Source organism: Semicossyphus pulcher, unplaced genomic scaffold, assembly GCF_022749685.1.
Source record: "Semicossyphus pulcher isolate SPU_LCO1_2020_fin unplaced genomic scaffold, fSemPul1.0.p SCAF_6, whole genome shotgun sequence".
Taxonomy (NCBI): domain Eukaryota; kingdom Metazoa; phylum Chordata; class Actinopteri; order Labriformes; family Labridae; genus Semicossyphus; species Semicossyphus pulcher.
Window position 1 is genome coordinate 23,052,043 of NW_027211737.1, and position 14,774 is coordinate 23,066,816.

Here is a 14,774-nt window from a genome sequence, read left to right on the forward strand (position 1 = left end):
CTGGGAGCACACCCGCCTGTTTTGCCATGGATTACTTAGCTTGGAACAGAGACACCTTTGTCAACTTGACATAACAGTGCACAAGGTATAAAACGTGTCTCTTTCTCTCACTTAACTCTCCTGGATTATGAAAGGTCTGCTTTTACATCATAGCTTTATCCCCTCTACCACCGTGAAACATTTCTTTGACCTGTAATGAACCAGGTTGTAAATCCTTAAATACTCCCTAAGACCTGCCTGCAGGAAGCAGCAATGGGAACATTTTGAATAAGACAAAACAGTTAGTGTTTGCTCGACTAAAAAGTTATGAATGAAAGTGCTAAAAGAATGATTATTAATTTGCCATGCAGCTTTAACACATAAACAAACATTTGTGAAAGGGTATCAGGACAGAATGGATGAGCAGGGTAGAAGGGGAAGGAGTGCAGGTAGGTGAAGGCACACTTACCATTGCCACCATATTTTTAACAGCCTTCAGACCGCACGTTAAGAGGAAGGGGAGAGAGAATAGGCTTTTAATTGCATGCACACAGGCCATTCAAAAGGGGTACAAGGGTTCAGGTAAACAAGAAGGATAACAGCAACAAGTAACACATGTTTAAGACATTATAGAGTTTAATGCATTGAGCAAACATAGATTAGACTGAGCATTTTTCAGGTTGCGTGCCTTGAGGCTAATATTCACAGTGTGAGGCATCAAAAACTACTGATCCCCAACTAAGTGGTTAGTCCTCCAATGTAAGCATGTGATCGTCACATGTCACACATAAACACTGAGTGCAAGATTAATTCCCTGGTGTCACGAGCTTTGGTGCAAAAGAACAGGACTCAGATTGTAGCTAAGACTTTGTACTTGAAAGACTTGTAGTTAGGCTTCTCTGCAGCATTTTAATCTGCAGTTTGAGCTGCTGCTGTGTTTGTTTGTATCCAGTCCTGACGTAACGAAGTTATGTCATGATATAACCCTGGTACTCTCGTGCAGGAAGAATCTCATGGTACGAAGTATAACAGGTTTCAGAGGAAGTGGTACTGCCTTAATAGGTCTTAACACTAAATAATAGCTAAGGTATTTATAATTTGAGCCAATGACCAATTTGTTTGTGGTGCATTAGATTTTGAAAATCCAGCAGTGTTCATTCAGAGCTGCAGGCGCCTACCCGGTTGATGAGCTGCTCTCCTGCCTCTGAAGCAGTGATGAGTTTGCACAAAGCCTGGAGAGCTGGCGGGGGCAGACCTGAGGGATGGGATCAAAGGAAGTTCTTCATCATTCACACACAAGGCACGTCCTTTATACTTCAAACTGAGAAGCACTATGACTAAACAGATAATATATGGCGTGTTATAACAGGACAGAACTGCTATATGTAACAGTTGTCACATGGAATACATAACCAACAAATGAATAAACATTTGAAAGGTTGCAAGTCTTATTCACTGGGGTGTGGAGGTTGTGTAAGGTGCATACCCAGTAGTGATTGTAAAGTGGTGCTGCACTGCTGGAGCCTGTCTCCTGGATCAGCAGTGGGAAAGAAGACCGCAGCAGGGATACCAGGGCCTGCAGAGTCCAGACGGAAGCCCACAGCTGTCAAAAGGGCCTGCCAGCCAGGGACGCCCCCCACCTTGTTCTCCACGCTTTGCTGGGATGTATACATGGAGTTACGCTGGCCGTTCTGTATCCTCTGCAGAGACTTCTCCACCTGCAAGGACCGGGGGAGCACAGCATGAGCACCTGTATGTGTCTGTTATTTTGACATTTTTAATGTCTCCATGTCTCACCAGGTGGAGTAAAACTCTCAGAGCATCACGCGCTCGCTCTGGATACTGTAGAATCTCTGCCAAGGCTTGGCCAATGAGGGACGAGGGGCTGTTAAGCTTGACGTCATTGCCGATCAGCATGTATCCTGCACAGACAAAAATGCATTAAAACAAGTCTTCACAAGGTCATCTTTTTTATTAAAGGAATGTAGAATTCACAATAAAGTGAATACAGGTCTAACCTGCCCAGTTGGAGGGGTGTGAGTACTGCTTGCTGCTCTGGACAGTTTTCATAGCATCTGCCAGAGCGGCACTCGCCTTGGTCCCATTAAGCAGAGCAGTGTAGAAGGCATGGACGAATACTTTGGAGGCTGCGACGGGGACAGGCCACAAGGACACGAGAGCACACTGAGCCCCAGCAGCCAGGAAGGCCCTGGTCAACCCAACCACACCATCTGCTGTCACTTTGCTGCTGGACTCCTGGTACGACCTGTAGTCACAATGACACACAGGTGAATTAGCTGAAACAGCTTTACATTTTTTTCTACAATCTCAAAATTTCTGATGTTTTTCTTTTACCTCCCCTTCCCCAGTTTGTTTTAACTATAATGTTCCTTTTTATGACCTAAAACAAACTAATTAAGGCCGTAAACTTGAATTAAAAAATATTTTAGCGTCTAAATCACAACATTATTTAAATGTGTTCCTCTTAACCAGCCAACCTACCCGAGCACCACAAGCTTGACCGGCAACCTCAAGTCCAAAATATCTGCAGCTGTGAGCAGGAACTCCTGCAGGGGCGGACTGTCACAGATGCTCTCCACGTCGCTGCTGTCATCCTGCATGTGGAGAGACTCCGGGATGGTGTAGCCGCTTCCAATGGAGCCCTTCCTGCCTCGACCACTGCTTCCCCTCCTTCCGCCTGCACCTCTGCCCACTGTTCCCACTCCCACACTGGCACTTGCCCCACCAGGCACGCTCTCAGGGTTTGGGGTGAGCACCAGGGCCGCCAGTTTCCAGGAAATGTGGGTGGCGAAGTGGGCGCACTCAGCCTGAGTGAGGGCACTCATCACTCTCTCCTTGGTGGCAGCAGAGCCGGCCAGAGGTTGGCAGCCGAGGAGCTCAGCCACCATTAGGGCCTCCTCCTCCGCAGAGGGCATGGGCCCCCACAGCCAGCGGTCCATGACAGGGGAGGGCAGCCGAGGGTTCCCTACCACTGCTGCCATTGAAACACCACCACAGGGAGCAGGTCCGGGGCGCCGGGTGTGAGCCTTTGGAGAACAACAGAAGACGTTAGCAGCTTGACAACACAGTTCAGCTACTTGTTAGAGATGACTTCATAGTATCTTGAAAAGTACTGAGAGGTTCAACCTTTGCGCTGGTTCCAAGGCCATGGATTGATGGCACAGCGATGAGGCTGAAGCGCTCATACAGGTATTCATTGGAAGAGCTTCCTTTCAGCAGGGCGAAGGGGATGAGGTACAGCTCTCCCTCCAGCACCATCACCAGTTGTCTGTGTCGGCCAACAGGCCCGCTGGAGTGCATCAAGCCCTGTCAGACCAAAGGATTAGTACCACAATAAAACAAATACAAAACAACATTCAATTTGTGCCTCTATTTCTCTCCTCCCTCTACACCAAACTGCATCGACAGGCAGGCAATGACCCACACAGGTAGTTCTCACCCCTTCCATAGGTGCGATTAGCAAATCATAAAGTGCCCGCAGTGGAGGCTTTCCGAGGTTGCTGGAGCGACGAGGCAGGGAAGAGTTTCCATCTTTGGCAGGTGACATGGTGTTACTGAACAGGCTGGTCATACTCTGGCAGCTCCTGCACAAACACAACACAAAATAATGATGTTCTCATTTTGTAAATCATACTTTTCAGGCGGCAGAACCAAAACAGCTTCAGGCAGTTAGCTTTATCATGCACTGCTGGGAAACTGCATAAATATGCATGCATAGCTCTTTCTTTTCCTCCAGAACAACAAATATCACAAGTAATAGGCCATTCTTCGGTCCCTTCGAGTGCCAATAACAGTATCAGGTGTAATGTGAGATCATTGTTGTAGTGTTTGAATCACGTTGGTAAGGTTTGTGCCATTTTAAAAATTGCATACATATTTTAATCAAATTATTTTTCAGAGTCTCTCCTTCCTCCTGAAACAAACAAGCCGTTTTGCCATTCAAAGGTCAGACCTTGATTGACCTTGATAGAGCCATGATTGGCTGACAGTATTTGAAGTGGCCGTGTAGCGACCGCACTGCGCTGTCACTCCAAAGTTGCAGAAAACATGGCTGCTATAGGATCAGTTATTCTGCCTTATATGAATGAGCCAGAATCACCAGGACGTATCTGAATGGTAAGTTGAAATCTTGACAACGACTAGACTACAGGCCAGTGCAAGAAGGCAGCCTGAGGTGAACAATGGTGAATGACGATTGGTCGATTTCAGCAAAAGCAAGGATCTGTGTAGAAACCTGGAGCTGTTCTGAACGACCCACTTCAGAGGCGACCTTTTTAAACATGTAATTCTGGAAAAACAGGGAATTATGCAGTTTTCACTTTTTCACTGTGAACAATAAAGATCCAAAAATGTGAAACCCAAAATATGAGAATATCCATTCAAAAGATATGGCCCCTTTGAGGTCAATAGGTAATTTGAAGATATATAAATTAGCAATTAGAAAAAAACAATTAGAAAACAACTTTATAATCTTGCAAAGGCAGATCTCTCATGTGTCAACCAACTCATCCTGCTGCAATAAATGAGCTTTGCAGATGTGCAGGGAATGCGGCTGACGAGCGTCGTGTCTCACTTGCTGCAGAGTGTTACATCAGATACGGCTCTGTGAAGATGCAAACTCAGGCACTGTAATTTCTCTGAGTTAGTGCGTAGCAGCAGCACAAAGCAGCAGAGAAAGAGACTGATCCAACACTCTCCATCACAGAGGCCCATCTTTCTCTTTTCATGCTCACAGTCAGATATAAGTCACACTGAGTAGGAGGCAGATGAAGGCAGGCCACAAAGGATCCCCATTGTGATGTGCTGTAATCCTTTAGTGAGCGCACGTTTGAATTCAGATGGCACTAAGAATATTGTGTCAATATGTAAAGATCCACTAGATGGTAGTATTGCACTGTTGTAGTCTGAGGCTTACAGTAACATGGAGTAGTGTTGAATGTGATCAGCTTGCCAACAGAGGCGGAGGGGAGCTGTTTTCCTCCTGTTTTTACAGGCTCTTACTCCACATGTACTCACACTCTTCATGTAAAGAAAAGAGGAGACTTTCTTTAATGTGCTGCCTGTGACTATGTCTCTAAAACAAACAGAAAGAAGGTAGCAGCCCTGTGTGTCGGGGGCATGTCTGCTGTGTGGCAGGAGTGACAGCACCCGGCTCAGACAGAGACACATGACATACTGAGAACTGTGCTAATAGTAGCCGTGGGGTTAGCAGCCTCTGGTGCTGTAGGCGCACAGGGCCGACTTTTATAGCCACACTTGTCACTAGTCTCCATCTGTTCCACCAGCCAGAGCTTCTTCCGGGCAGCAGCCAACAGACATCTATCCTGCCCTTCTGGTAGCCCCCGGCCACTGGCTCCCCTCCAGACTCCCAACACTCTGTCTCTCTCCCAGGCCTTGGCATGAGCCTCCATGGGAAAGCAAACAATCGTTTGTTAGCCTGACAGAAAGAATGAGAGAGTGGGCGCGGGATCAGCCAAGAGAAGGTGAGTGTCAAGTGTGGAGGGAAACAGTAAAAGAAAAGAGTAAACGCAGTGAGGCTGAAGGTGAAGATTGGATTCAGTGGGTGAGGTTGAGGCTGGAGTTAAGAGTGATCTGAGAGGTGGTAGAAGGAAGAGAAGCTCGCCTCTAGAACACATTTAAACCCAGTTTATAGCTTTGATACTAAAAAGCTTCAGATTTCTAGATCCAGGTGTCCTATTGGAGCAGAGTTTCCCTCTTTTAAACTGATAACTTCATAGAGATCAATCCTGTTATGCTTTCATTCATTCAAAGCGTATTCAATTACACACAGAGGGGATTAGACACGAGGAGATGTTCATTACCACCTTCCCATGGTAATCCTTCAGAGCTCCCTGCTGAAGATTAGATCTCAGTGTTAAAATAGGGCATCGATTATAACACCAAATGAAGATATCACAGCACATTTGCTGCATATTGTACTTTCACCTATTTATATTTAAATTTCACTCAGTTGGAGTCGATTATATTTTGTCATTCATCTTAAATTAGAGTAATCTGGGAAATACAACAGTCTTCTTACCACTAATAGCTTAAATATTACCATGTTTAATAGCACATACTATATTTACATTATCTGATATCAACCCCCAAGATGTCTGACTCGAAATGACAATGAGGTTTTCTTCATTTTCTCTCGCTCCAACATTGTGATAGAAGATAGGCTCCTAAGCACGAGGAGCTTTATGATTCAGAGTTTTTTGAGGGGCCGAAAGAATGAGCGGATTATTACCGGCAGCCCATTAAAGGAGCTTAATGAGCACCGAGACTCAATTAAAGCTGGAATTACCCTCTCATCAAAGAGCAGCTCAACTGTGGACGAGGACAGGGAAGTATGACCCAGACACACACACACGTGTGTGCACGCACATGCACACATTCTATCGGTGTGCATTTCCAATCAGCGCAATGTAAATGAATACTTTGCATAGTGGTTTTCAATCTGAATCGCTGAAAAACCCACAGCCATAAATCTGCACAGCAAACACAAACAGGGCAAACATCTTAAAACCACATCGACGTCTGTGTCTGGCACACAAACACACACGCGCACACACGCAGGGCCCCATCAGAGTAGGCAGCGATAAGGGCTTTAGCAGCTTGGCTCTACTCAGTCTATTTAATAAGACGGATTCACATGCTGCCTCTGCGCTGGCTAAACAATGGAGAAAAGACTCCTTTCACACATGAGCCACAATACCCGCGAATCTCCTTACCCAAGCAGATATTTTTAATCTTTCTGTTTTCATGTGGAAAAGTGGGTCTAAGTAGAGCTCGTTGATGAAGGTTGTTGAGGTGATTTGGAAGAAAGTCGTACCTGTTGAACAGGTTGTTTCTGGACACCATGCGCAGGAAGCCTGTTGGATCAGTGACCGAGTTAAGCTTGTTGTTGAGCTCCTCAAATTGTTGGTCCAACAAATCTCCCGCCTCGCTCTCCGTCTCGCTGCTCGAACATCCTCTGGAAGAGAGAGAGCGATAGAGATGGAGTCAGAGACATTTTGGCAAGAAAAAGGCACTTCAGCAAAGTAAGACAATACACAGACTTACATTGTTTCTCAGAGGATTAATCAGCTACACACACTCCTGATCTGACTGCTCCTACACACACACACACACACACACACACACACACTTGGCCTAATTTCCCAGGCTTGGTCCAACCCTGTGATGGTAAGCAGAGTTAAATCCTTTCATTATAATGCAGCTGATGCTGATCCAGTCAGTAGGGAGTCAACCACCCCCCAAACCCCCACAATCACTACCTCACTCACTACCACTTCTCCTCCATCTCCCGTATCATGCCTGGACCGCTCCTCTTATGCACCCATATCATGTAACTCTTATGTCAGCTTCTTTCTCTCACAGCAGCAGTGTGTGAACTCGGGATCTCTCATCATCTCATGTTCCCACTACTACCATCACTATTTTTAAGCTCCTTGCCTCCACTGAGATTCATTCTCCAGGGATGTACATATTGACATATTGAAGACATGTTGGATGCAGACTTAAATATGTATTTTCACAGTCACAAATGCCGCATCTTCCTTTCTTTTACACATTTGCCCCATTCTTCCCCGTGCTATTCATTTTCTCTCCACTCATTTCAGACTGCAGCCTTCCTTTCTTTCCCCTCTGGAGAATGAATGGCCTGGTAAGTGGTGCCATATTGTGCCCATCCAGGCGCAGTGGCGTGTGTGCAGCTTCCCATTGGAGTAGTAAATGAGCTGGTAATGGGGCAGGAGGACCAGGCTGCCGGGGTGGCGGAGGATGGCACTGGGCGCACCAGCTGGGCACTATGGATCAAACACCAACCAGAGGGAACGAAGCTAACGTCAAACACAATGTAGACCCATGGATGTCAATGGGATGTCAATACATCTCTCTTCTTCTCCTGCAGAGTCCCTCTGGCTACACTTCTTGTTTGGTCTTTAACCACCACATTCTGACTCAATTGATTTCCCCATTGCATCTTAACCTCCTGCCCATTCTTCCTCTTACTCTCCGTATACCGTTCTCTCTTCCTTTACATGTCAGGTCCTGTGTTTGTTAGGTGAGTTCAACAATCTGGCTCTACAAAGAGCCATTATTCCGTCTCATTTAGTCCCACTAGGGAGAGAGGGGAGTGCTTTAGGAAGGTAGAGGAGGCCTGTCATCACAGGGTTCAATGGGGCAGAATAACACCTCTCTACACACACACTTTCCGAATGATAAAATAACCCCTCCACAGCTAAGTGTTGACCTTTGTTTTGTGTTTGTGCAACACTTTTAATGGCGTGTCGTGTTGCTTTTAGGCTCCTTTCTAAAGAGTGGTTAACAAGAGGCTTTCCACAGAACACTTGTTATTGAAACAATGTGGCCTGTAGTGTTTCTTTTTTGTCAATAAAGTTGATTTGGGTTTGTTTTATGTCTCTGCTCATGAAATAGCAGCGTGTAACAGGTTGAAAGAGGATAAATGGCTTCCACAAAATAGTGATGACATAATTTCTTATTAGTATGTTGAAGGGTAGCACTTTAACGTCATGGATAGATGTCCCGAGGCCACCCTAAGGATCGCCCTCAGGGCCGATCTCAGAGTATTTAAATAAATTGGTTACGGCTACAATGAAGACGATCAAAGCCTGAGTCTACCTCAGCGTGCAAGCGTTGACACTCTGTTCTCTTTAATGACAGCCAGGCTCTTCACGGCAAGCATTTCACTGCGTATAAGAGTAAAAGTGAAGCGCGTGAGGAGTCTTGTTCTCCCAATTCATTAAGCATATCTATGATTACAGTTTATCTTCCGAATAGTTTTGAAGCAGGACCTCCTTTATTTGGATCACATAGCTCATGAAAAATATGGTGTTCCAAACTCAGAAAGCAACGTTTTTATCTCAGTGTGTCAGACATATATTTAATTATTGGATCAGATTTGGTATCAGCATATACCCAAAGTTAAAGACTTGGATCAGGGTTACGGCTAAAAAACACTTGACAGCGACGCCTGCGAGTTCGTTCAGGCAGGCAGCTTGAGCACTGATTTCACACCTGACATGCGCCACTCTCCTGAGAAACACTTCCTCCCAATTCGGCGGTCTACTTAAGCTTTCTGACTGCAAGATTTCTGGTCTCTCCCTCTGCTCTGTCATTGCCACTGCTGCCCTGCACCAGTACTGCGCTCTTACTTTCAGCCTCACCACCACCGCAGCATCCACCTGAAGCTCACTCCTCAAATTTCTGCATGTTAAATAAATCTGCCAGGAGTGATGAAGTCGGAGCCTGGACACCAAACACAAGCAATGTTCTGCTGCTAAACATTTCAAACTATCACAATGTGAGTTGTCTGACTGAAAGCATGATGTGATATTTGCTATGTATTTAATGTGTATTAAGTTTAAGTCAAATGTTGACCATGATCATAAAAGTACTAGACTAGTCTTTTGCATGCAAAGATAAAAAATGCAATAGCGCTATTGCAAAATTCTTACTCATCTTAGTTTTTAAAAGCAGATGTCAAGATGCAAGCATGTAGTAACAGTAGACATGGGACATTTGTTTGGTCAAAACACCATAAAAGAACCCAAAAATCTAAATAAAAAAATCACAACATGCTGCTTACTACATTATTTATATCCCATGTGGGACAGAATAGAGAAAGCAAGTGGTGTTAGTACTGTTTGCAAACCTTGTGCAGACTTTAAAGAGGGGGTATTATGCTGTCTCACATTTTTTTTTTTTTAAAGATTATTTTTTTGGCTTTTTTTGCCTTTATTCATAGGATAGCTGAAGACAGACAGGAAATGTGGGGAGCAGAGAGTGGGGGATGACATGCACCAAATGGATCGGCAGACCGGGAGTCGAACCTGCGATCAGTGCGACGAGGACTGTAGCCTCTATACATGGGACGCCTGCTCTACCAACCGAGCCAAACCAGCGCCCCTGTCTCACATTTTAAGACATATTTATAATGTTACAATGTTGGATGTTCAGACTAAACGTGGGTGAACTTTCAAATCTGTAGGTAAAAGTATGTTGGAGTAATCCCCAGGCTTCTCAGACTGTTTTTTCTACATGCTGCACTTTGTGACGTCACAAAGTGCAGCCTCAGCAGGCTTCGGGGAGCTGGCCAATCAGGAGAAAGGGGGCCTGTCAGGGTGGGGTTTCTTAAAGGGACAGAGCTGACTGAGTGGTTTCAGGCAGAGGCTGTAAGAGGACCTGCACAGAGCACCAGTGTGAGAAAAATGAGAAGTTTTTTTTACTGTAAATTATGCTAAGCTACTCCACAGGTATCGCAGAGTGAAATATGAACCTTGAAATTAGCATAATACTTTTAACACAATCCACAAAGTTACTCATTTGATAGAGAAATACCAGTGACAAGCTTGTGCTAACATCTATTCTTTTCATTACTCCCGATGACATGAATAATGAGCGACTAGAATAGAAAGATGACAGCTGTAAAAATCTCACCTGCTGTAATAAGACTCGACTCCCAGAGCCTCTCGGGCGCTGGCTATGTGCTGCTCCAACGAGGATCCGCTGACCACGCCGCTGCCGCCTCCCTCCTGGAACTCTGACCCTCCTTCCGACACGCCCTCGCCCAGGTACACCTCATGAAACTTCAGGATGCCTGTGGAGAGACAGAGAAGCGAGGACACAGATGACTGAGTGCTTTAAGGTGTTCATGAAGAAAAGACTATTTTGCGCGCCTGTTCTTCTAATAAGTTTTTATTAGTCGTTCTTACAGGAGCAAACATTGGATCATTTCGACAGAGAGCTGTGAGCGAGGCCACGTGCAGTAGTGCATCTGTGCAGCAAAATGAATAAAACAAATAACGTTCAATAAAAGATAAGAGAAGGCTGCCTGTGCCATCTGCTGCCCGACATGAGAGCTCAGCTGAGTTCTGAGCAGGAACATCAGAGGGGGGGGCGGGGGCGTGAGCACACTGGGAGATGGAGTACAGGATGTGTGTGTGTGTGTGAGTTTGTGCAAGTGTCAGCTGTATAAATGGTGTGCTTGCATGGATGTTTTGTATTTAATGTGTTTGAATGGATAGTATAGTATGTGATTCAGGTTTGTATCTGCGTGGCTGCACATTCATGTCTTTATAATGTAACATAATTTACACCACTGAAGTAATTAGGACCTTTGTAGGCCTTTTTAGTGATGGCAGACTCTTTAGAGCAGGCTGTGCCAGCTGGATGCCAGGGAATGCCAGGAAGTGACAGACAGGCGATTAGTGAGCAAGTGGCTCCCTCTTAGCCTGGGGCAATATTCAGCGCTTTGAAGATCTCCACTGGTCCCTGTAGAGTCCCCCCCCCCCTCCGTATGACGAGTGCTGGGGGGTTCAAGTTCATACGGTTGCCTAGGAGCTGGGTTTGATCAAATGTTGGGGCTTTCAGTGGCATGGGACGCAGGTCACGGCTCTCATTTCCTCTCTTTACAGCAGAGAGCAGAAGAGAGCCGGAGAACTACTAACAGTACGGCAGCCGCAGGAGTCGTGCGAGACGCACTGTAATTCACCCGAGGCTTTGCCTATTCTCTTTGTGAAACTGGAATTTCACGAGTCAGAGGAACAAGCTGCATCTTAATCCCTCTGCCTATGCTGGTGTTGCTCAGCGAGTCAACAAAAGGGGACAGAAATGAAGAGGTACACTAAAGTACAGCAACACCATAAAAACAGAAAAGCTCAAAGGCAACAGGAGACAGGATGAAAAGAGACAGAGGAATTATGTTCTGCCTTTGTGCAAAGGCTAAGTGTTTCCTCTTGGCATGTGCGAAGATGTTGCCGGTGTTGTTTGGCCGTGTCACTTTCAATTAGCACGGTCCGTTGGCAGACGCCTTCTGGGGCGAGAGGCGAAGCAGGGGGCAAATCCTAACAGCAGAGTGGCAGGTGGCAACGTGGCTTGGTGTTAAAGCTTGCCTTCTTACCCCTGCAGCTGAAAACAAGCGACAGCCTCCAGACCTTTTATCTGCTTTAATTTGAACAAGCAAGAGTTTGTCTATGTGTGTGTGTGTGTGTTGTTTCACCTGTGTGGTTTGGTACAATTTTGCACAACATACAAGAAAGCAGCTTTGACAAAGCGGCTTTTTTTCTGTTCATAAATGTATGTGTACGGTTTTAATATATAAACAGCTCCGGAAAAACATAAGAGACCACTGCAAAAATATGTTTTTCTCTGGTTTGTGTTTGTGAACTTAAAATAAAATATTCTCATTTAGGTCTTTTATTTGCAGAAAATGACGACTGGTTAAGAAAACCAAAATATGTTTTTCAGAATAACGCAAAGAAAACAAGTTCATGTTCATGTTGAAACAACAGAATACTAATGTAGCGACTCAGGTTATTCCACCAAATATTTAATATTTTAATTACAGCTTTCATGCATCTCGGCATGCTCTCTACCAGTCTGTCACACTGCTGTTGGCTCAAAAAATGCATTTTTTTTGGCCTTTTATAGCTTTATTTTTTACAGTGAGAGGACAGTAGATAGTGACGTAAACAGGGGAAGAGAGAGTGGGGATGACATGAGGCAAAGGGCCGAGGGTGGGAGTGGAGCCCGGGGCCACCGCATCGAGGACTGTAGCCTCTGTATGTCGGACTTCTGTATGTGGGAGCTAAGACGGCGCCCCATTTAATACATGTTTTGCCATTCCTAAAAACAAGTGACATTTGATAGCTTTAGCATTTAGCATTATCAAAGAACTGTTGGGTTTGCATAAGTGTATTACAGTATTCTAACGCTGCATTTTGTCGAGAAATACTTTGAAGCAGAAAAGGGGAAAAATAAGATTTGCATAAAGTTTTAAATCGCATAAACGAATGGATTCAGGATGCAATTGTCAGAGCGTAATGTTGCTAGACATAGCATGACCACGGCTAATAGTTTAAAATCTATCCGCCGTATGCTCTTTGTCAGCGGCAGAAAACGGTAAAGTAGCAGACAGACATGATGAGGATTCCTGCACCACAATTTGAAATCACAGACTTAGTCCTCACCTGCTCCTGGAGCCAGCAGCCAGCTGTACAGGTAACCAGCAGCCATGGAGAAGTAAAGCACCAAGGCCCTCTGGCTGTTGACCGTGTCCAGGATGTGCTCCACTGTGACGGGGGTGTAGGGGTCCGAGTCCTGCTGTCCAGTCTGCCGCTCCACTAGCAGGTCAGCGAAGGCTCGTGTGCGACCGCGCTCCGCTACTGCCAGGGCCTCATCATGGTGGCCTGTAGTAGTCAGAGGTCAATGCTGATTAATAAGTAAAGCTTAAACAGCATGAAGTAGTGAGGGTACGAGAGGGGTGGAGAGCTTACCTAAGCTGACGAGGACCCTTTGGAGCGCCTGGTAGCAGGAGGTTTGCAGGTCAAACAGGGAGAGTTTGTAGTCTGTGCTGTGCTGGGCTTCATGGCGGATGGTCTCAAACAGTGCAGATGCTCGGTAGAGCTGAGGAGAAAACAACATTTACACATTTTATATTACACTATAAATACACACTTGGATTCTAGGCTGGTCCTAGGAAGATCAATGAAAGGTTTGATCCCTACCAGGGTAACCAACGCAAACGCGAGTCAGGGTAGAGCGGATAATAAATGTCCAGCAATTTGTATACCACTGGGCATGTGCGACTTGATTGTGAAAGGAGAGTGACTGTGGCCACTAGATGGTAGCATTCCACCTCTCTGGTCACCCCCGATGAGACCTGCTGCCTCCCAATTCAGCTTCTTTCTCAGCAGAGAAAAGTACTGTAATGTAGCTCGATGAATCACCATCCAAAAAGTGAACCCCTCTTCAGCTCTTATTTGCCTCAACACTTGAAAGGGCAATGAGAAGCTAAACCATTACCTGAGCATCAGCGTCCAGATGGAATCCAAGGGAATAAATGCTTTGTGAACTCAATAGTCCTGTCTGTGTTATTGGACCTTTCTATTCAGTGCCAGACACTGGATTGAGAGAGGGAGTGAGACAATGGAGAGGTGGGGCGGCAGGCGGTGTTGCACGCTGGCCAAGCGAAGCTAGCCAGGAGTGCTGATTCATGGGAGCCTTTATTGATTTCCTATTTCTGCGCCTATTGCAGCCCTGTAGGGTGACTGGGACTGCTTTAGAGCCACTCTCCAGGAGTCCGGGGCCGGCGGAGAGGGTGAAGCACTCTGCACGCACTGCTTGACCATGAATTCATACGAGACAAAGAGCTGCAGTGGAGAAAAGGTTGTTGGTGTGGGTATAATGGATTCTATTAACACTGTTTGGAAAGAGAAAGAAAGAGGGAGAGAATAGCATGTGCGCTTCTTGCGAGCATACATATATGCATACGCTGTAGCTCGTCTGGCATATCCCAAGGTCATGCAGGAAAAGTGTGTCAGAGGGAGTGAACGGGGAGATCAGCAGAGAATCTGGGAGCTCTGCTGCATTAGTGCTACTAGACGGAGCTGCTAGTCTCGCTGATTTTGCTGATAGGGCCATGGGCGGATTGCTGCAGTGCTAGTTTAATCTGTTAGGCTTGCAGACATCCCCTTTAAGAGTGAAACTAATTTCTCACAGCGCCTTTCCTCCGGCCTGACCCCTCCTGGCACAGATGAAAGGGGGGAACAATCCCGAATGTGCTGCGTCTGCAGTGACTCGCTTGGCTGTGGCGCAGGTACAATCTGCTCCGTTCTTCTGCTGCTATGCATTCAGATAGCACTCTCATGTTTTAGCGTCACTGACACTAACATGGCTTTTATCTGACATGTTAAGTGAATGTCAATGTCACGCTGAAGCGCGAACGCGAGCAGAGCTTGATGCACACG

The 14,774-nt window shown here is 45.9% G+C and overlaps 1 protein-coding gene across 1 annotated transcript in view; it reads right to left on the bottom strand.

The window, feature by feature from the left end:
- Nucleotides 1-14,774, bottom strand: part of LOC138610013 (tetratricopeptide repeat protein 28-like) — a gene marked incomplete at its 5' end in the record, with an annotated part of 185,820 nt that overhangs the window by 3,122 nt on the left and 167,924 nt on the right. Inside the window, 12 exons of the mRNA XM_069682715.1 lie at nucleotides 449-472; nucleotides 1,158-1,234; nucleotides 1,466-1,697; nucleotides 1,777-1,901; nucleotides 1,998-2,245; nucleotides 2,482-3,026; nucleotides 3,127-3,306; nucleotides 3,440-3,584; nucleotides 6,836-6,976; nucleotides 10,465-10,624; nucleotides 12,996-13,214; nucleotides 13,302-13,431. Of these exons, the coding sequence (XP_069538816.1) occupies nucleotides 449-472; nucleotides 1,158-1,234; nucleotides 1,466-1,697; nucleotides 1,777-1,901; nucleotides 1,998-2,245; nucleotides 2,482-3,026; nucleotides 3,127-3,306; nucleotides 3,440-3,584; nucleotides 6,836-6,976; nucleotides 10,465-10,624; nucleotides 12,996-13,214; nucleotides 13,302-13,431 (2,226 nt within the window). The remainder of the gene's footprint in view (nucleotides 1-448; nucleotides 473-1,157; nucleotides 1,235-1,465; nucleotides 1,698-1,776; nucleotides 1,902-1,997; nucleotides 2,246-2,481; nucleotides 3,027-3,126; nucleotides 3,307-3,439; nucleotides 3,585-6,835; nucleotides 6,977-10,464; nucleotides 10,625-12,995; nucleotides 13,215-13,301; nucleotides 13,432-14,774) is intronic.